Here is a 22,500-nt window from a genome sequence, read left to right on the forward strand (position 1 = left end):
GGGGGTGGGTGTGGGTAGGGGAGAGATGAATTGCCGTTGACGTTTTGACAAAACGGAAACCTTTCCCGGAGTGTCAGTGATGGATTGCCGGGCCGGGAGATGAAAAGCGGGGCAGAGTGGCGAGCGCTTCATGGGCTGCGGGTTTAATATGGCCGCCGTCTCTCCGCTAACACGGACGTTCGCACAAAGCACAAATCAGGGGTAAATCACCTGTAACTGTTATCCTCCAGGGCCTCAGGTTCAGCAGCTTTCGGCTTTGACTTCAACCTTCTAAGGTGTGAGGTCACACAAATAATGTGTAATTTGTGAGGTCACAAATAATGTGTAATTTGTGAGGTCACGAATGATATGTCATTAGAATGTTCTTAACTGAACATTCTATAATACTGATGTCACAATCATTCCCCCTACATAATAGAGCCATCAAAATGCCCCCCCCCCCAACCTCATTTTGCCTCCTATTCCATATAATATATAATAGAATTTGTTATTTACTGTATCCAAAGCCACTTCCAGTTGTCCTAAGCAGTTTAGACTTAGCAGGGGACAAATCATCCCTGGAGCAATGTGGGGTTAAGGAGCCCGGCAGCTGTACAGACCTTAAGGTCACTTCACCGGGGCTTGGACCACCAACCTTCCAGGTCCCCAGTCATAAACCTTAGCCACTAGGCTACAGGCCGCTCCTAAATAGAGAGCCCCCTAATTAAACCCCCCGCCCCCCCCCCCCCCTCCTCGGTGGTGGTGGAATGAGCTTCTCGCTGCAGGGAGAGAAACAGGCCCTGCTCATCCAGCAGCATGGCTCCCCTGACTCTCCGTATCCATCCTCTTTCTCTCCGGATCTCCTTCTGGGATCGTTTAATAACGTTGCGGCTGCGGCTGAGCAGTGATGGGTTGGGCGCGTGGCGGCTCCGGCTCCGGCTCTTATTTACGGCGCTAATTGCCGGTTCGTTGTTTGGCTGACTTCACACTTATTGATTGTAGATGGGTCTTCGGTGCCTTTTGGTATCCCTGAAAGTAGCGGTTCGAAAGTTTTTGGAAGTCGCTCCGTATAAGCGCCCGCACTTTGGGGAATATGATGTAACGTGGGGTAATGTAAAGTGATAATGTGATGTGGTATAATCTAATGTGATGTGATGTCATTTAATGTGATGTTGCGTAATATGATATGCCGTACTTGTGAAGCAGGTTGAGGCGGTGTCGGTTCGCCCAGGTGTGCCCAGTGCTTACCTGTCCTCCTGTGTGCGCAGGTACCGCAGTCTGAAGCACTTCAACTACGACGTCTGCCAGAGCTGCTTCTTCTCTGGCCGCACAGCCAAGGGCCACAAGCTCAACTACCCCATGGTGGAGTACTGCACCCCGGTGAGTGCCCCCAGCTGCCCTCCTGCCCCCTTACCTGCCCACACTGACCTCCTGCACCTTGCACCCTTACCTGCCCAACTCCCACCTACACCGTAAACTACACCCCTACCTGCCCAACTCCCGAGCCATACCTAAAACTGCTCTTCTGCCTACTCCTATACAAGCTCAACTACCCCATGGTGGAGTACTGCACCCCTGTGAGTGCCCCCAGCTGCCCTCCTGCCCCCTTACCTGCCCACACTGCCCTCCTGCCTACACCTGTATGAGCTGAACTACACATTCATGCCAAAAACTACACCCTTACCTGCCAAACTATCCATCCACACCTGAAACTACACCCATGCCAACACACCCACACCTACACCCATACCTGCTAAACTACCCACCCATACCCAAACCTGACCTCCTGTTTACACCCAACTATCAACCTGCACTCAAATCTGCCCTCCCAAGCCAAAAACTACTCTCCCACACCTACCCACCCCGCCCCCCATGTCTATTGTGTCTATGCTCACCCAAGCACACAGAAGTGGTCGTTCTCTGATCTCTGAGTTGTGATTCTTCGCCCCGGTTGGGCCTTTGGGCCCAGAGTTGCGGAGGCTTTTTATTGTAGCTGCAGTTTCAGTCGCACCGTCTGATATGAACCAGATCCCTCAGGAAACGGCTTCTTCAGAAGCGCAGGACGGAGACACGGCCCTGTAATCGTCGCCGGTCTTATCACGGGGCGCTAGCGCTGCCGCTAACCCCGGGTAATAAATCTGCGGAGACGCCTTACGCAAACACGCTTTAGCGAAAGTGTCAAAGCGGAGAGCGTTACGAATTACCCCCTCGCCTTTTTTTTTTTGTTTTGATTCGGAGCGGGAGCAGAAGCGGAGCTGTGGTTTCTGAAGCTAGACCTGAAAGACTTCAAACTCCGTCTCTCCGGGGAATGGTTTTATGTTCCTGCATATCGCCCCCCCTTCCATCCCTTCCCTGTTCAATGCTGAACTTAGTTTCTCTGTTCACCGCTAAGTTTTCTTGATGTTCTTTTTTTTTTTTTTAACTGTTACAACACCGACCATCCCCCCCCAAAATTTTGGAGCTACCCTTCATAATTGTGAGCTAGTCCCATTGCCGAAATGCGCTGTGTGAAACGCATTCATCTGAAACGCATCACTATCCACCAGGTGTATTGCACAACTACTATTTGCTGTTGTAGTTAAGCGAATAACACACACTCAGTCGACCAGAGGAGTCGCTATTGGACCTGACCAAACCCCTCCCTCCCTGTGCGGAACCGTGCCCAATCATGTCGTCATCTCCACGAGCCCCAGTCCTGATTGGTCCAGAACGTGGGCCACACCCATAAACCAGGAAGCAGTGCCATGGCAAGACACGGTGCCCTGTGTTACCAAATTAAAAGCATTTTTTCCCCATCTATCGAAAATATACTGTACGCCAGTGCTTTTAAAAAGGGCAAATCAACAAATCATACCAGTGTACCCTGAGAGAACTGGTATAAACAAAACCAGCATGCATTCTGCTTCCCTTTGAGAACGGAGTGTGATTTGCTACCGAATGAAAACAAATTAATTAATAAACTTTACTCAACTTTACTGGAAAATGTCCAGTACAGTATTGTCTCCATGCAGTGAAAGTGCGACTCCGACACCTTTATACAGAGTCACAAATATAGCACAGTGCCCTTGACTGCATCAACCGCTTTTCTGGTTTATTCATTGTGTTCCATTATGTGGTTACCAGGGCAACCGGTGATAACCAGACACAGTGACTGTTACCGGGGTAACTGCACTGTGGGGCGGGAGCTGTGTAGGAGTGTGACCCCTGTAACCCCTGTAGGTATTAGTCACCGCTTGATCGGGGACAGTGTTAAGTTCAGTACCTTTTTAATTTGAGGAAGTGAAAAGTACAGATTTATGAAAGCCCCAGCGTGGCGTCTTGTGGGACGCTGAAAATTGCGAGTCTTGCAGAAATTAGGTTCACCTTCGGCGACCTGTAAATGTTGTTGCTGATTACTTACGTGCTGGTGCATTTTGAAAAATAGGCCATTATTTTAGAATAGGGCCGACTCCTCGGCGCGAAGGAGCACAAGGAAATAATCTGCTGTAATTACATTAGTTGCAAAACGGGGACATTTCAATCTCATCAGGAGATTACACTTAATTCTGATGTTTTTCTTGTTTGGATTTTGGGGCCATTTTTTCTGCGAATAACAGTAATTTCCATTTAATTCTGTAATCAAGCGCCCCCCCCCCCCCCCAAATCACAGGATGTTTTGTCATGGCCCATGCTGGCAGTAACATCCTTGTTTTCCCCCTGCCTGTTTCATCGTCTTAATGGTTCTGCCCTCTTCACAGATCTGTCTTTAAGTCCCCCGCTCACAGTCTCAATGTTAGAGTGGGGTTTACTTCAAATCAACTTCATCTATATAGTGCTTTTTTTTTACAGAGAATCCATCACAACACCACTTTCCAGGCAAAAACAGAATGGAGAATTTAGAACAAAAACAGGCCAGAAGTGAGCAAGTACGGGTAAAAAGAGGGGTTCTGCTGTGACAGTGTACAGAGGAGATCCTGAGAGACCCTTCAAGTCGGCCCATTGAAACATACGCTTACCTCCCACCTGGGTCAAATGTAATTGTGGATTTAAATACTTTTCTAAGCTGGTCTGGTGTATGAGAACCTATGAAATCTCTACCAAAAAGTGCAAACCCCGCCTTCTGGTCCTCCTTGCTGGCTCAAGAGATCAGTCGAGCGCAGAGAGGTATTTGAATCCGAAATCAATTACGTATTTCACCGAGTTCTGACTTACCCGCGTCAACCGCATTGGGACCACTTTCACGAGGCCTCTCCTGACCAGAAACTGCCAGGTTAGCGCCTCGCCCTTGGGCCCGCCCGTTCCCCGCTACCATCCCGCTAAGAAACGCCCAGGGAGCTTAATAGCATTCGCAAAAAAAAATTTCTTTCAAAGGCAAATATAATTATTATTCTTTTCAGCCGAGTCCCAGGAGCGGTGAAGGTGTACCGTGTGAGCGGGGATGTTATTAATGCGCTGTCCCCCGGGGCCTCACCTGAAGGAGACTGCAGTGAGAGGCGGCAGTGCCGAACGGATGAGCAATAACGCTACGCTACTGTACGCTAAAGGGCTGTAGGGAGCGTTATTACGCCAACATCTCTCAGTATCGGTGTGACTATACAACGGCGACTGATTATCGGGGGTCCCCTAACACTACGTATTACGTGTTTTATCCAAAGCAACTTGTATTTTGATCAGATGAAGCGGGAGACGGTCCCCCCCAGGAGCAACGTGGGGTTGAGAGCCCAACAGCTGCGCGGTTCTTATTGTGGCTACACCGGGGATCGAACCACTGACCCATGCTTGGTCCCAGTCACGTACCTGAACCGCTAGGCTACAGGCTGCTCCTAACCCCTTCCACCCCTCACGCCCCTGTTCCCGTTGATATGTTGTGCCATCCGTGTTGGAATTTGAAATTGATTTCTTTATCCCGGCTCCTGGCCTGCCGAAGCCAGGGGAGCGTGAGTCCGCTAAAGCCTTGGATCTGCTCTCCGCCTTTCAGACGACCTCCGGGGAGGACATGCGCGACTTCACCAAGGTGCTGAAGAACAAGTTTCGATCCAAGAAGTACTTCGCCAAGCACCCGCGGCTGGGCTACCTCCCGGTGCAGACGGTCCTGGAGGGGGACAACATGGAGACGTGAGTGTCGAACGCCGTTGCCGCGCCTTAGCCGCGGCTATGCCACGCTAACGCTAACGGGCGTTAGCCGCGGTTTTGCGCTTGGCTAACGCTAACGCTCGTTAGCTGCGGCTATGTTACGCTAATGCTAACGCTCGTTAGCTGCGGCTATGTTACGCTAACGCTAACGCTCGTTAGCTGCGGCTATGCTGACGCCCGTTAGCCACGGCTACGCTACGCTAACGCCCGTTATTTCGTCACGGTCACTGCCAGGGGCTTCCCGTCCCATTCTCTAGGCGCCGCTACGTGCGCTTAGATTTACGACTTCCATTAAAATAAACATAAATTGCCATAATGGTTTTTAAGTTGAATCACATTATTCTGATCCGCCTGCTTGTGAGAGGTGCTCCTTCTGAAGGAGAGAGTTATACCCCCCCCCCCCCCTTCTCTCTCTCCACGGTTGGAGCACACTCAGATTTGACATTATAAACAAGCAATAAATTACAACCCCCCCCCCCCTCCCTGCCACCCCCCACCTTCTCCACCGGCCCAAGAGGCTTCCCCGACCAGATGCTATCTGTCATCGCGCTGACGGCTTGAGCTGTTCCTCAACCGTCTACCTTCCCTTTCACAATCCGGGGGGTTGTTTTTCACTTTAACGGTAACTAAACGTTGGGGGGGGGGGGTCCGAGCACCGTGTATCCACGACAACAAGGAGCCACAGGAAATGGATCTCGGATTAATCCCTTCCTGTAATTTACCTCGAATTAACAAATGTTTTATTAATACGACGATGTATTATTAATAAGCTACAAATAGCCACATAATTTTGGGGGAGATCTGTCCTCCTCTCCTGAGCTATTACTAATTGATAAGGCGTAATGTACTGGATAAATGTAATATAATTAGCAGCTGTTCTAAAGTAAGGTCCACCATTAGTTGTGGGCGTTAAGTGCGGTGACAGTAATGGCTTCCTTGTGCAGACGCTGGGGTTGGTTTCTTGACCGAGGAGCGTCAGGAATCGCACGGTTTGTGATGAAGAATGTTCCGGCAAAACACCATTTTGTTGTTGTTGTTGTTGTTGTTGTTGTTGGTCATGAATTCAGGTCTCCGGGCTCCAGAACTCCCTGGAATGTGGTGTCATTTTATCTCGCAGGTCTTGAATTATGCACCGCATTCTCCTGAAAATAACTTTTATTGTGCGTGCTTTGTATATAGAAATAAAATTGTTTTAGACGTCACTTTTTGCTCAGCAGGCTTTAGTGTTCGATCGGTTGTCTGTGAAGCGGCTAACGAAGTCTAGATTTCAAGGTTTTTAGAGCCAGACATTTTGTTTTCTGCGCCCTTATGTGCGCGCGTTGCGTAAGACACACTCGGCTAGCCGGGAAAATAGGCGAACATCCCTTAATATCGCGCGGCGAGTCGGACAGATTGGAGTCGCGCTCCATTGAGTCGGGCCCCTAACTTCGGTTAGCGGCTTGATTGCCGAGATTAGCGCTCGATTATCGCGCCCTTATTTTGTAAAAGCAGATGTCGTCGCCCTCGTTCCGGAGGGTTCCGCACGCGGCGCCCCGATGACTTCACCCGGCCCACGAGCGATAAAACCCTGTTCCGTATCCGGTCCCCCGTCGGACCGCAGAGAGAGAGAGAGAGAGAGGTTTATAGGACCTTTAAGACGACAGGCGGAGACAGGGGGATATGCAGTTAAAGCAGTCGGTTAGCAGATGGGGTATTCAGCTTTGCCTGGCTGCGGCGTGCGTCGCTAGGCTAATGAGTTCTTCCTTAAGCATATGGCGTTCTTTCCGTATAGCGAGCACCTCCATCGCCTTTCCCTGCCTGCTGTTGCGACAGCCGTAGGTAAATCTGCCTTGCGTATCCCGGCCCATCCTTCAGCAGGGTAGTCTGGGAGAGGCAGGAATTTGACGTCGTCAGTTGTGAAGTGTTTTCATTTCATTTTTGTTCTTGTGGTTGTTGTTGCTCTCGTGTCATATTAATTTTCAAGGAGATATGTAATGAAGCGAGTCGGGTGTCGTGGCTGGCTGTTGTGTTTTTTGTCAGGTTTTTCAGGCAGAAGATCCCCCCCCCCCCCCTTTTAAAAACTTTTTTTTTGTTGTTACTTTTTTTGAGGAGTTGCTGGAGTTTGCCTGTATCATTTACATGAAGGCATCTGAGCCCTGGAACTGAGGAGAGACTGCTGGTTTCTCAGCTTTTCAATAACTCTCTCCCTCTCTCTTTCTGTCCCTCTCTCTGTATCACTCTCTCCCTCTCTCTCTATCTCTCTCCCTCTCTGTATCACTCTCTCCCTCTCCTCTCTTTCTGTCCCTCTGTATCACTCTCTCCCTCTCTCTCTCTGTATCTCTCTCCCTCTCTCTCTGTATCACTCTCTCTCCTCTCTATCTCTCCCTCTCTGTATCACTCTCTCCCTCTCTGTCTTTCTATCTCCATCTACTCTATTTTTCTATCACTTTTTGTCACTCTCGTTCTGTTTCTCTCTCTCCACCCCTCTCTCTCCTTCTATCTCCTCTCTCTTTATCTCATTCTGTTTCTCTCTCCCACTCTCACTCTGTCTCTCTTTCTGTCACTCTCACTCTTTCTCACTCTCTCTGTGTCTCCTCTCTATCACTCAGTCTCTCTCCCTCTCTTTCCCTCTCTCACTCTCTTTCCCTCTCTAAGAACGGGCTTCTCATTGTGAGAGGAGGCACTGGAGATGACAGATTGAATAGATAGAATACGGCGTGTTCGTCCCGTTTTCCTGATATCGGGGGGCTGTTCGGTTCTCTTCTTGTTTGTAGCTTGACCGTGATGCGCGATAACAAACCTGCCGGGAGTAGGCCTTCCCGCCTCGGGCTGCTGTCACTTAGACACGAATTTGTTTAATTATTTTTATTTTTCATTTTTAATGTCGAGGGACAGAGAGCCGTCTGTGCGCCTACCCGCGTTCTCCACGGAATTAAAATAAATTTGACTGGAATGAGAATGCGTTTAGGGAGTTATGCCAGTCAGTCAGCGAAAAAAAAAAAAACTACTTTCTGTTTATTTACTTTGAACATCTGCAATGGGTATTAACGGAGCTCCTTCCATAGCCTCGGGATGTTGATATAATTCGCATTAAGTCTTAATGAAAGTTGTAAATTATTCCTGTGAGCAGTGTGTTTGAGCGATCTTCCCTGGTTTGCGGCGAGGTTTATTCTGATAAATGCGCAGAAGCAGCTAATACGGCTACAGCAGGGCTGTTCGCTCGCTCGCTCGCTGTGGGTACGGCTACAGCCGCGTTTTTCAGAATAATCTCCCCACAGTCCCCCCTTCTCTTCTCCTCTTCCTCTGGCCTGTGTGTTTTTGTTGTTTCTTTGTTTTTTCTTCTTCTTTTTTTTTTTTTTTTACAAGAATGTAGCTACTTTTTGAGGTTACCTCGGAAAAAAAAATCGATGACGGCTACAAGTAAACAACATGGAATACGGATTTAATATTGTGCTGCACTCTTGTTAAAAAAAAAAATGAAGAAAAAAACAAAAACAAAAAAAAGAAAGAAAAAAAAGTTGTGTAACAGCTGAAGTGTTGTTTCCCTGTGGGCTTACACGAGTACAGGACTCCTAAATAGATCGGTGGTTCGCTCTCCTGAATTATCTGATGAAATGGAAATCGTCCACGGAGAGACGCGGTCCGGCTCTCCAGCACAGTGGAGTGCTGCTAGACGCATACCAATGACACGGGCAGCCGTGATCCAAACGCCGCACTCGTGCGAAACCAGAAATCCCCTCATCTTAAGCTCCAAAGCAATTATCTTAACATCTCGATGTTTTGCTTTTTCGAGAGAGAAAGCACTTGTGCTTTCAAGTCTATATTTAGTCGTGTTAATATTCTGAAGCATATATATTTTTTTTTTGTAAAAAAAAATATCAAAATGTATCATTGTGAGAAGACAAATGGAATTGTAGGCTACGGAACGGATTCAATCTGCGATCGTTTTGGAACGACTGCAAATGCCATTTCTTATGCATCCAGGAATAGCTGCAAGTTTTCATCGATAACCTTTCCCAGGAAATAAAATGCCATTAGCAGATGCTAAATCCAAGCCGGGTCTATATTCTAATGACCGTGTTCAGACTCAAGAAGCTTGGCAATATAAATACTTTTGGGCAGTGGCAAAATTGCTGCTTCCATCGATAGCCTATGAGGCTAGCCGCCAATAGCGGTGTCTGTTTAGGAGTTCTGTACATCGTCGTAAACCCTTCCCATGTGCCACACCTGGTTGCCTGGCAGGTACAGATAATACAATAAGGTAGGATAGTTATATCATCATCTTGAACTCAGAGGTTACCAATCACAAGTGTGTTGGTAACAACCAACTGAAGAACTGTTGTTATGATGCTTTCTCACTATGGCCATGTCTGAAACTGCACTACTTGACTACTATTGAGTATTACGAGTTGTATATACGTGTTGTATGCAACTTGTATACTCGGTAGTAGGCAAGTAAGCTGTTTCTGACACAGCATATACCTCCAGGGTACCCCCTGTGAGGATCCAGGAAGTAGTATCCGCCAATCACCGTCAGTGTTGTTCTGTTGGTTGTTATGAAGGTGCCCTGTGATTGGCTCCTCAGTAAGATGATGTCACAGCAGCCTTACCTGTTTTGTTATCCCTGCTGAAGGGAGGGGGGGGTTGTGCAGTGAGGAAGGGCCCTCCTCCTCCTCCTCCCTCTCCAGGCCTGCCTGTGGTTGTGTTTCCTCTGATCCGTGTGTGGAGTGGCCCTAAAGATTTTGTTCTGTGATCCCCTCTTCTCCCTTCCTCCCTCCCCCCCTCTCCCCCTCTCCCCAAAACCGTCTCTCTTGCAGCCCGGTAACGCTCATCAGCATGTGTCCTGAGCAGTATGAGTGAGTATCGACACCCCCCCACCCCACCCCCCACCCCCCCACCTCCTTTCTCACTGAGCATGCTCCGTGTCTACCCCTCTCCTCAGTTTTTCACGGGTTGTTTTCTTTGTGTCGGTCGCTACTAACAAACACCGCTTGATCATCAGGTCTGCAAAATTATTTTAGCAAAAAATGTGTCTTGCATTGTTTTTGCCTTGCTTTTGTTTTTGTTTGTTTGTTTGATTTGGTTTGGTTTGTTAGTTGCACGGTGGCCCGTATTTAGTCAGCATGAACCATTCACTAACCACCAAATCCCATGGTCTTATCCTGTTTTATTATTTTTTTCCACGGACACAGCTTACGTGAGTCAATTCTAACCACTCTGCAAAATCACCAAAACCGTTTAGTCATCAGAATCGACGATGGCCGTAGATGAGTTTGTTTGTGTGGTTGAGTTGGTGCTTCCGTAGCAACTGTCTGAGCATGTCTGTTGCTCTCTGTCCCTCCCCCCCCCCACCCCAGGATGTCCCAGTCTCCCCAGCTCTCCCACGACGACACTCATTCCAGGATAGAGCAGTACGCCAGCAGGTACCCACCGCAATTCCCCCTCCGCCCTGCAGGGGGAGACATTTCCACCACTTGTGTTTTACTCACTGCTGGGACGCTAGGTCAGGAGGTCAGTGTTAATGGGGTTAGTTAGCGTGGCCCAGCCCGGAAGGAGGGGAGGTATGTCCCAGGTCAGGAGATCATTTAAGGCAGTGTGTGAACAGGAGCAGTCTTGATCTGGTGCCAGACCCGAAATGAACCCTTTTAGAAAGTGTAGGTCTTTTTGAAGAATGTTTTTTTCAACATTCTTAAGTCGGTGTTCTGGAACCCCGCTGCTTTCAGAACACCAGCAGCGATTGTGACATCAGCGTTAGAATGTTCAGGTAAGAACATTCATATTTGTGATCTCACACCTAAAAGGGTTCGCCGGTCAACTGTGTTTCACAACGGATGTCTTGTTAGGATGCATGGGATTGGGTAAACTGAAGCCCGGCTTGTCTAGACAATCTTAAATCCTGGCCTCAGAGATGTACAGTACCACACTGCTCTATCAAAATGTTACAGTATAGGCAAAGCAATCATGCAGGCGATTATCTGTAGCGTAAGGACATTACCGTTCATCCATACTGCACAATGATAAGAAAACAGGCCTTTATGCAACGTCTTCATCCATTCAACCTTGACCTTTTCACTTGTGTCATGAGATCCACTGCATTCTTCGTTTGTGGGTACGGTCCTCTGTGCACTTAGGAGCGTTAATGCAAGCTTTACCTCCTTCATAACGGCCACACCCCGTAAAATAATATTACCTCTTGATTAAGAAGATAATGTAAGGGTTCCTCAGACTCATTTATTTTTGATCTACCATCATATATATGCGGCGTATAAAATTAACACGGCACTTTATTTAATGCTAGCACAATGCTGTCACTAGTTTCTGCACTCCCAAGCAGCATGCAGTATATACAGTGAAGCCGTTATAACTACAGTGCGATTGTGGGCTATTTATTTCCTTCTATTTTGTGTGCAACCTGCATCGTATCTCTGTGTGTGCTGTCAGTGTAGATTCCAGCACAGAGCTCTTCTCTCCCTGGAGTTAGACTCCCGTTGAGGTCACTGGGTGTAGTAACAGATAAATTGGGGAGTCGTATGTGTGAGTTTATCTTTGGTTAGCATGTGAGTGGTGTGATATGATTGTGTTAGTGTTTGCCTGGCTCTTCATGTGAGGAGGATTGTTCCCCCTCCTTTAACGTCCAGTGAAAATCACCCGTCTGCTGTAGCCATGGCGATGTTACGGGCGCGAAATTGTCGCAGGTGTTTTCAGACCCCGCCAACACGTTTGATGTTGCATTCGTTTATTCTCATGTTAACCTCACTTCCAATCCCGGCTTCACACACACACACACACACAACCGCACGCACACACACACACACACACGCTCTCATATGCGCGCTTGTTTTCTCTGTCAGAATAATGGTCTCCCTGTTTGCAGGTTGGCGCAGATGGAGAGGTCGAATGGCTCTTTGCCGACGGACAGCAGTTCTGCTACTGGAAGCGTGTAAGTATTCCCCGTGATGGGTTTAAACGCTGTGCATTATCTCTGAGCGGTTTGCGCACAGGGGGAGTGGTTTACCCACAGGGAGGGCGATATACACACACAGGGTGGGGTCCTAAATGATTCATTTGACTGGTGGGGAGTGGTTTATGCATTTTGGGGAGAAGTCAGAAATGTTGATTTCCACCGCTGGACAATAAGGGATGTTTCAGTATTTGGAAGGGGAGCGGAAACGGGAGGATATCCGTGTCCCAGAGTTTCCCCTCTCCGTGAAAGCCCTCCGTCCCCCTCTTCGGTCCGAGAGGGGGCCGGTGGGCGGGGCTACACGGTAGAGTGACAGCTCGCGTCTCGCCCCGACGTTCTGCAGTTGATTTAGCGCTCCAGTGGGCCGCAGTGTCCGGATTTAAACACTGTCACTCGGGACGCCGGAGTAGATTAGCGCTCCCCGCATCTACAGACCCTGGGTCTGTAATTACCCCGCATGGAGGCTGTGCCGGGCTCGAGAGGGAGGGAGGGAGAGAGGGAAGGAGGGAGAGGGTGAGAGAGAGGGAGAGAGAGAGAGGGACCGAAATAAAGACTTAAACACTGGCACTCCGCCTGCCCGCGTAGATTAAGGCTCACTGGATCTACAGACCCTGGGTCTGTAATTACCCCGCATGGAGGCTGTGCCGGGCTCGAGAGGGAGGGAGGGAGAGAGGGTGAGAGAGAGGGAGAGAGAGAGAGAGAGACCGAAATAAAGACTTAAACACTGGCACTCCGCCTGCCCGCGTAGATTAAGGCTCACTGGATCTACAGACCCTGGGTCTGTAATTACACTGTGTGTGCTGGGCTCGTGGAGAGAGAGAGAGAGAGAGAGAGAGAGAGAAATAAACACGTCGTCAGCAGAGACTAAGAGATATGTGGAGGGCCCCTCTCTTTAGTCTTGGGAGTCCGATATAATGCGGCTGCATTAATCTGAATCGTCCCAAACAATTCAAGAGCGAATGGGCTTGTTCTTTGGGAAATTACGGACGTTTTCACCTTATTATCTCCGAGCGCAGCGGAGAGGCATTTTTTAAATTAAGCCGGAACTCTGGTCTTGAGTTTTTCCAGCGTGGGTCTTAGTGAGGTAAAGTAAAGCGTTCATTAATTCAGTCCGGGGAAAGCGTCTGAGTGCGCTCCTCAGGGCCCGGTCTGTGTGCAGACGTTCGTTTCCATCGATTACGCCAGATCGATTAGGCAATTATCAGCGCGGGGCTGTGCCTCTTCACTTAAGGATGAGGTCGTGGTGGAGAATTCCTTACAGGAACACGAGAGGAACTCTTCAGCCGACTCTTCAGCTACGCTCTTCCGGCCTGTAGTGTAGTGGTTAAGGTACGTGACTGAGACCCACAAGGTCAGTGGTTTGATCCCCGGTGTAGCCGCAATAAGATCCGCACAGACGTTGGGCCCTTGGGCCCTTAACCCTGCATTGCTCCAGGGGAGGATCGTCTCCTGCTTAGTCTAATCAAGTGCACATCGCTCTGGATAAGAGCGTCAGCCAAATACCATTAACGTAAAATGTAATGAGCCGTTCAGGAACTCCAGATAATAGGAGGGTTATGTAAATAAGTGGAGCAGCAGTGGTGGTGATATTTTGGAGACTGACGTGTTCCTCCTCCTCCTCGTCGCTGCCCGCCTGGTGTGGGCGCACTCTTACGCACTGCCCTCCCGATCGCGCGGCTGGTTGGAAGTTTCCGGAGCCGGGCCGTTGGAGTTAGTCACGGCGCCGTTTGAGTTCTGCGAGGGCGGGATGACGATGACTCGTGTGTGGGCGCTGACCGGTTCGGGCTGCGTTCGTCAAAATGTCCGCCCACCGTGCGACGACCGCACTCCTGCCTGTCCCCCCCGGGAGGCCTGCGTCTGGGAACAGCCGGAATCGGAACGCCGAGCCACCCCCCCAACCCCCCCCCCGCTGGAGCGGAAACGCTTTAGAGCGAACGCGTGTACCCCCGACGGAACACGGCGAAGGTTTCTGAGCGAAGGCGGTAATTAGGAACCCCGCGGCGATGCGTCCGACTCTCCCGCTCCGAGGCGCGTTCCCTCCGCTCTGACGAGGGGGGGAATAAGGACAGGTTTAGTTCCTTCTTCTGTTAAAGAGCTCTGACATTTTGTTTTGTTTCTTTTTTTTTGTCTGCTTTGCTTTGGCGTGTTAGCGTTTTCAATGCAGCACCCGTTCCTGAAAGGCAGATGCGCTGTCGGAATCCATTTCCTTTAACGCGCTCTCCCTGCTTACTCCCCAGTTCAGAATGCACAGTCATGTGTAACCCTGCAGCTGATGGGGCACACGACCGTGTGCGCTGACCTTGCGCTTAACCTGGTCTGGTCCTGACTGCAGTGGGATGGTCCGGTCAGGACTGCAGACCCCCTGCCCGTCATCCAACGATGACCGTAGACCCTCACCCCAAGCAGTCCCGTATCTTGTTTCCAACACTCCCTGGAATGTTTCTTCAGAATTCTAAGTCTGTGTTCAAGAACACCGATACTTTCAGTTGCCAGTTGTGATTGTGGCATCAGCGTTAGAACGTAACCGTACATTCTAATCACTCATTTGTGATCTCACATCTTGGAATTGTTATTTCTAAATTCTCAAGTCAGTGTTCTAGAACTCTGTTTCTTTCAGTTGCCAGTAGTGATTGTTTCCAAGCAGCATTAGAATGTTCAGTTAAGAACATTCTAATCACTTATTAAGGTGATCTCACACCTTAAAGGGTTAATGCAGATTATTATGACTATTGTGCTTTTTCATGGCTCATTGTTGATGATATGGTCTATATTTATTCACAGTATACATTTTTGTTCTAGGTTATATTTAGAGCTTCAGTGGTATTGCGTAACTGAATGAGTAATTTAAATCACGAATATATATATAGATTAAATGTATCCCCTGGCCCTCTTTAAATATCCTATTTCTTTCATTTTGGATTTGCTTTTGGGATAATAATGTTACAGCCAAAGCAGTGTAAAGATAAGCTAGCTTTACACACACTGATTCTTAATGGGCCTTCAGTGGTTTATCAGTGATACAGCACTTTTCTTATTCCTGAGAATGAATGCTGATGTTCCTCACTTCTGTGAGTCGCTGAGGATAAGTGCGTCAGCTCAGTAAATGCACTGTAATGCAAATGCATAAAAACCCACTGGCCTGGGACTTATGTTAGCTGAGTCTGTCATTGCTGCCCATACAACTCTATAAGGGACTGTGGTGCGATTTCTGTTCTTCTTTTAACTCTGTACTTCAGCACATGAAATTCAATTAAACAATGAAGAATTAGGTTAAAGTGCAGACCGACTGTTAAGTGTAGGGTGTCCACATCCATATCGGGTAATCTGTGAGGGAATTATACATCGTCTTTTATACATAGTCCAAAAGTAATTGGACGGTTGGCTTCTCTCTGCTGCGTGTGATTAGTCAGGTGTATTCAGACGATGTTATTGGCATTTCTCAATATGTCCCCCTGGGTAAGAGTATGCGCTAGCTGAATTGAATGTTAATGCGATTTAACCACCAGGCTGAAAGTGTGGCTCTTATCTGTGCGGATCTTATCGCGGCTACACCGGGCCTCGAACCATCAACCCTCTGGGTCCCGGTCATGTCATGTACCTTAGCCACGGCGGTAAATGCTGCCCCAGAAAACAGGCTTTCATTTCCTGCTTGTAATGAGTAATTTCAGGAAAAGAATAAGTGTGAATACAATGGCGTGGAGGGGGGGACTACTTGAGGTGTAAGATCACAGGTGTGTAATGAGAACTTTTCCCAGGTGTGTGACGCCTCTGCTCGACTGGCTGGAGGGTTTGCGCCCAACGCCCTTCCTGCTGGATGTCGTCTGGATCTCGAAATCGGTTGTCAGAGAGGCGGCATTTTGGGGGCTACTTTACGGGAGGTTTTTATTTTCGGGGGTGGTGTTTGTTTAGAGCGTGCTCTCGGGACGTTTGGCGTGCGTGGGAGCGGGAGAGGGAGCGGGAGAGGGAGAGGGAGCGAGGGCGGGAGCGAGCGATTTTGTGCGTAACGCCGGCGGCGCTGAAAGGCGTGGTCTGAGTCAGAGCACGGGCTGCGCAGTGCGTCATTCCGCCGCACGCCGTGTGTGTTTACCGCGCGCTGTGTGTGTTTACCGCACGCCGTGTGTGTTTACCGCACGCCGTGTGTGTTTACTGTGCGCCGTGTGTGTTTACCGCACGCCGTGTGTGTTTACCGCACGCCGTGTGTGTTTACCGCACGCCGTGTGTGTTTACCGCGCCGTGTGTGTTTACCGCACGCGCGCCGGTGTCTCCCAGCTCACAGAGACGCACACAGAGACGCACACAGAGACGCACACAGAGTCTCTCACAGAGACGCACACAGAGACGCACACAGAGACGCACACAGAGACGCACACAGAGTCTCTCACAGAGACGCACACAGAGACGCACACAGAGACGCACACAGAGACGCACACAGAGACGCACACAGAGACGCACACAGAGACGCACACAGAGACGCACACAGAGACGCACACAGAGACGCACAGAGACACTCACAGAGACGCTCACAGAGACGCTCACAGAGTCTCTCACAGAGACGCCCGCAGAGACGCCCACAGAGACGCCCGCAGAGACGCCCGCAGAGACGCCCACAGAGACGCTCACAGAGACGCACACAGAGACGCACACAGAGACGCTCACAGAGACGCACACAGAGACGCACACAGAGACGCACACAGAGACGCACACAGAGACGCACACAGAGACGCACACAGACACACTCACAGAGACGCACACAGACACGCTCACAGAGACGCCCGCAGCTCGCCGGAGCCATGGAGGAGAGGAACACGTGATCAGCTGGCCGGCTCGCTGCGCGTTTCATGTCGGTTTTCTCTCATCTCTGGCAGCGGCTGTCGTCACGGACGCCCCTGTGGAGAGTGATCCCAGTTGATTGATGGCACTTCCTGTAGTTGTGCCCACCCTGTTGTTTCTCTCTCCACACACATACAGAACACACATACACACACACACACACACACACACACACATATACAGAAACCCACACACACATTCATGCACGTACTTGCGGACACACATGCACAACACACAGACACACATGTACACATACACGTACACAAACACATGCACAGATGCCCACACACATGCACATGCATACACGTGCGTTTGTGCACACATGCACGCACACACACAAACACAAACACGCACACAAACACAATCACACACACAGCTGATCCGATTCTCTTAGATTATTTGTACACTAACACCCCTGCCCCCCCTTTGAGAGTTTTGGCACGGTCCCGTCTGTGACATCACAGATGAGTCGCGGAATGCAGAATGTTTTCCACCATTCCGTGCACACACAGAGTCACTCCTCACTCTGAGGCCTGGGCAATTAAGCCCTGAGATTTATCCCCCCGACAGAAGCTCTTCCTTCCTTTTCCATCCCTCGCTCCTTTCATCCCTTCCCAAGACCCGCTCCTCCGAAGCCGGGAATTTTGTCCGCTTTAGTCTGGGAACGCGTGCCGGGCGCGGTCGATGGTAGGGAGTCCGCGCGGGCGGGTTTTAGATTTCTCCGCTCGGCGCTTGCCATCCCGTGCCTTAACGCAGTCGGAACACGTGTCCCGGATCCAGCGCTCCTGGCAGAACATGGTGTAAATTACCCCGGGTTGTGGCACTGCTGTTTACATCCTCCCTCCAGCCCCCTCTCCCCACCGCAGAGTTATTTTAATTGGCTACGTTTTATTGTTCGCTCTCCGAGCTTGTTTGCCGGCTAACGATTGCGCATTAAACATTGTTGCCGGATAAATATAGCCGCCTCCTTCCTGTAACTCTCTTTTTGTACTCTTAATAACGTCTGCGGCGCTCGGGAGGTTGGAGAACTTCTGCGTGCGGATTCGGCAGGTCCCTCCGCAGGCCGCGCGGACGGCGGATCTGATTAAGTGAGGCGGAGTCCGTATGTTCAGGGCCGTTAGAGAAAGTCGTCAAACTCCCGACGGAGACCGCTGCCTTCTCTTCAGGCGGTATGTCGTCCTGCGGTTCGAAGCGCCGTTCTGTTTTAGCCGCCATTTTGAGACGTCTCGTCTTGTTCTGTTTACAAGGACCCTTGAAAGTGATTTTGATAAAATCTGTGGCTTTAAAAAACAATTTTAAAGCCACAATTAAAAAAATAAAAATTAAAAAAAAGCTTGAATTTTCTTCTCTCCTTTTGTGAAGTTAATATGGGTAGAAAGGCAATATGTGACACCATTACTGCGTTCAGAAGAACGCAGGGCTGGAGATAATGCAGGTATCCCCATTAACAGGGTAAAAGTGAAATTGCAGTAAATACAGTAAAATGTGCAGTGTTGTTAGTGTACACACAGTCAATACTGACAGACTACATTTTGTCCTCGTATTAAAGTCCAGGAGTGATTATGTAGCCCTTATCCTTCATAAGAGCTTCATAACTCCTTCATAAATGATATATAAACCCTTTATAAGCTATTTTAATTTTCATAAATGCGTACATTAATAACCACAAGTAGAGACAGGATGTATTACAGTATATCCCTACGTATTCAGCATGTGATAATTCAATGCATACCCAGTGACAAACCCCATATAGCAGTCTTAATTTCTGGCATAATAATATTCCTGTATAGTATTTATGGAGTATTACTGCCCTTGTGAGTTGAATTATCTCTGGATGTTTTACTGCGTATGTGCGGAATAGGGTTTCTCGCCAGATTTTTCGGAGATATGAGAAGGCGATGTCATAATTGTTTGAGAATTAATGCAGCAGCTGAATGTCACATTTTTAATTGGAGCGCTCAGTTTTTTTTTTTGTGGGCCTGACGGGCTTCCATAATTCTCCAGGAGTGACAGAGCAACACCTGGCAGGTTTTTTCAGCGGTTGTGTCATAACAGCGGTTGTTCGCCCCGGAGTTTGATCACGTTTTCACTCCAGTTCTGTTGATTACAGCTCAATGGCTCCTCGTAAAATGTGCGATTAGAATGTTCCCTGACTGAACATTCTGATGCCGATGTCACAATCGCCACTAAATATGCGATTAGAATGTTCTCAGCTGAATATTCTGATGCTGTGTCTCAATCGCCACTAAATATGCGATTAGAATGTTCTCAGCTGAATATTCTGATGCTGATGTCACAATCGCCACTAAATATGCGATTGAGAATGTTGAAAACTGAACATTCTAATGCTAATGTCAGTCACAACTGGGAATTGAAAGTGATGTTCTTTGAGACTTGGACTTGAGACTTTGGAGAATTGTGCAAAAAGCCCTGCTCTTTGAAGGGTCAATGGCTGTCAGTTTCATTGATCTTTTTAATATTTAACCGTTTTTATGTATTTTGGTGTGCCTGGACCGTCATCGCTCGGTTCTCAAGGCTGCAGCGGGGGGAAGTGTTCGGCCTTGTCGGTCCGCGTAATTATGTCAAACGAGACGCCGTTAACGATCAGCCACTTCGGCCGAGACAGACTTCAGTCTCTCAGTCAGGCTAATGAGGACAAGTCATTCACTGGTAATGAGCATTGTGCTCCCGTATAAACTCAGAGCGAGATCCAATTTCGGAGATTTAAGATTGAAGAGATGCGATATAATGAAAGAAAATTCTGCGCAGGCAAGTTTCTCTATTCTGTGGAGTTTTTATGGTCGCTCAGTGTTCAGAAGCAGATTCAATAGCAGTAAATTAAGAACATTGCTGTGTGGGAAAAAAAAAAAAAAATAATAATTCAAGAAATGACTCCCGTTTCAATTTAACATGAAGACGACGGCACAATATTGAAGTAATCACAGGAAAAGTAACCTCTTCATGTTAAGAGATTTTTTTGTCTTTGTGTGCATGTTCTGTAGCTCTGGGGAATTCCACACGTGAGTTTGATTGACAGCTGACCCCGCTCACCTGTGTGTTGCAAACCTGGGTCAAATACGTAATTGCTTTGGATTGAAATACTTCTCTATGCTCTACTGAGCTACTTCACCTTCTGGTCCTCTTGGTTGGCTCAGTTGCGCCAGGCGAGATGAATCGAGCACAGAGCTGTGTGTGATTGTGAGTGTGATGTGTTGATGTGGTGTTGATGTTATGTGGATGTGGTGTTGATGCGGTGTTGATGCGTTGTTGATGCGTTGTTGATGTGTTGTTGATGTGATGTTGATGTGTTGTTGATGTGATGTTGATGTGTTGTTGTCATGTTGTTGATGTGTTGATGTGATATTGACGCGTTTTTGATGTGATGTTGATGTGTTGTTGATGTAATGTTGATGTGTTGTTGACGTGTTGATGTGATATTGACGCGTTTTTGATGTGATGTTGATGTGATGTTGATGTGTTGTTGATGTAATGTTGATGTGTTGTTGACGTGTTGATTTGATATTGACACGTTTTTGACTCGATGTTGATGTGTTGTCGATGTTGCCGTGATGTTGACGCGTTGCCGTGGTTTCCCCACAGCGATGACGAGCACACCCTGATCCTGCAGTACTGTCAGACGCTGGGGGGGGAGTCGCCCCTCAGCCAGCCGCAGAGCCCCGCCCAGATCCTGCAGGCGGTGGAGAAGGAGGAGCGAGGGGAGCTGGAGCGAATCATCGCCCGCCTGGAGGAGGAGCAAAGGTATGGCCCCGCCCCCATCCCGCCTGGCCACGCCCCCTGGCCCTGTCTGTCTCCACTGCTCCTCCCACACACGCACGCACACACACACACGCACGCACGCACGCTGTCCACTAGCTGTGCCCCTCACGTACAGAGTCTGCACAGAGTTTCAAACGTTCTTTGTCCGTCCAACAGACACGGGCACACTTAAACACATACAAATACATTACATTACATTGCATTATTGGCATTTGGCAGACGCTCTTATCCAGAGCGACGTACAGTTGATTAGACTAAGCAGGAGACAATCCTCCCCTGGAGCAAAGCAGGGTTAAGGGCCTTGCTCAAGGGCCCAACGGCTGTGCAGATCTTATTGCGGCTGCACCGGGATTAGAACCACCGACCTTGCATGTCCCAGTCCTTTACCTTAACCACTACGCTACAGGCCGCCCTACAGTTTACAGTATACAGTTTACAAGCACACACACACCCTCACACGTAAGCACTGAAGCACAGCCATGCACACACATTCACATACACACACACACACACACATTATTTCCTGTCCTCTCTCTCTCTCTCTCTCTCTCTCTCTCACTCTCTCATTCTCCCGCTCCCCCCCTCCCACCCTGCCACACAGGCTGAGCGCACGCACAGTCTGGCTCTCACAGCTCTTCGTCTCCTTGGCGATTGATTAGGAAGCAGCTGAATGGTCAAAGTGAAGGCCGGCAGTCTCCACGGCCGGGGGGAGGCGGGGCGGGGGGGTGTACCAGTGATTTATGCCCCCCGCCCCGCCCCGCTTTACGAGGGCAGTAACTGCCCCCCCGGCGCACGCCTTTACCGCCGCGACGATAAACAGGGGCCGCCACCTCGTATCGGGAGTGAGTTAAACACCCGTAAAACCGCCAGCGCTCACGAGTGCCGGCACCTTCCGCCCGCTGCAGGGACGGCCCCGCCCCACCCCGCCCGCCCCCCCCACGCAGGGAGGCCCTCGCAGAGTGAAATAAGGACGTGGCGGTGTGCGTAGTTTACCGCCCGTCTGCAGCTTAAACGGCTCCTCTCTGCCTGATCGTGACTGAGGGCGCAGTGCGCTGGAGCGGCCGGCCAGGGCTGAGGAGACGCAGGGCTGAGGAGACGCAGGGCTGAGGAGAGGGAGACGCAGGGCTGGGGAGACACAGGGCTGAGGAGACGCAGGGAGACGCAGGGCTGAGGAGACGCAGGGCTGAGGAGACGCAGGGAGACGCAGGGCTGAGGAGACGCAGGGCTGAGGAGACGCAGGGAGACGCAGGGCTGAGGAGACACAGGGCTGGGGAGAGGCAGGGAGACGCAGGGCTGAGGAGACGCAGGGCTGGGGAGACGCAGGGAGACGCAGGGAGACGCAGGGCTGGGGAGACGCAGGGAGGCACAGGGCTGGGGAGACGCAGGGAGACACAGGGCTGGGGAGAGGCAGGGAGACGCAGGGCTGAGGAGAGGGAGACGCAGGGCCGAGGAGACACAGGGAGGCCCAGGGCAGGGAGGCGCAGGGCTGAGGAGAGGGAGACGCAGGGCTGAGGAGACACAGGGAGGCGCAGGGCTGGGAGGCGCAGTGCTAAGGAGAGGGAGACGCAGGGCAGGAGAGACGCAAGGCCAGGCCGTAAACTCCAGCACTCAGACCCAGCCCTGCGGGCCCATGTGTGTATAATGTGTGTATAATGTGTGTGTGTGAATGTGTGTGTGTGTGTATATAATGTGTGTATAATGTGTGTGTGTGTATATAATGTGTGTATAATGTGTGTGTGGGTTTCTAACAGCCTGCTCCGGGTGTCACTGCAGTGCCTGGTGTCCACGGATGAGCGCTTTTCTGAGACTGAGCCAAACAGCCTCTGTACTGCGGGGGGGGGGGGGGGGACCTTATGCTCGGT

The 22,500-nt window shown here is 49.8% G+C and overlaps 1 protein-coding gene across 1 annotated transcript in view; it reads left to right on the top strand.

Moving 5' to 3' along the window:
• Positions 1-22,500, top strand: part of utrn (utrophin) — a 256,495-nt gene that overhangs the window by 218,081 nt on the left and 15,914 nt on the right. The window contains exons 72-77 of the mRNA XM_061241585.1: positions 1,248-1,359; positions 4,937-5,073; positions 9,888-9,926; positions 10,428-10,493; positions 11,945-12,010; positions 20,462-20,620. Coding sequence (XP_061097569.1) covers positions 1,248-1,359; positions 4,937-5,073; positions 9,888-9,926; positions 10,428-10,493; positions 11,945-12,010; positions 20,462-20,620 — 579 coding nt within the window. The remainder of the gene's footprint in view (positions 1-1,247; positions 1,360-4,936; positions 5,074-9,887; positions 9,927-10,427; positions 10,494-11,944; positions 12,011-20,461; positions 20,621-22,500) is intronic.

This window comes from Conger conger, chromosome 5 (genome assembly GCF_963514075.1).
Source record: "Conger conger chromosome 5, fConCon1.1, whole genome shotgun sequence".
In the NCBI taxonomy this organism is placed as follows: Eukaryota; Metazoa; Chordata; class Actinopteri; order Anguilliformes; family Congridae; genus Conger; species Conger conger.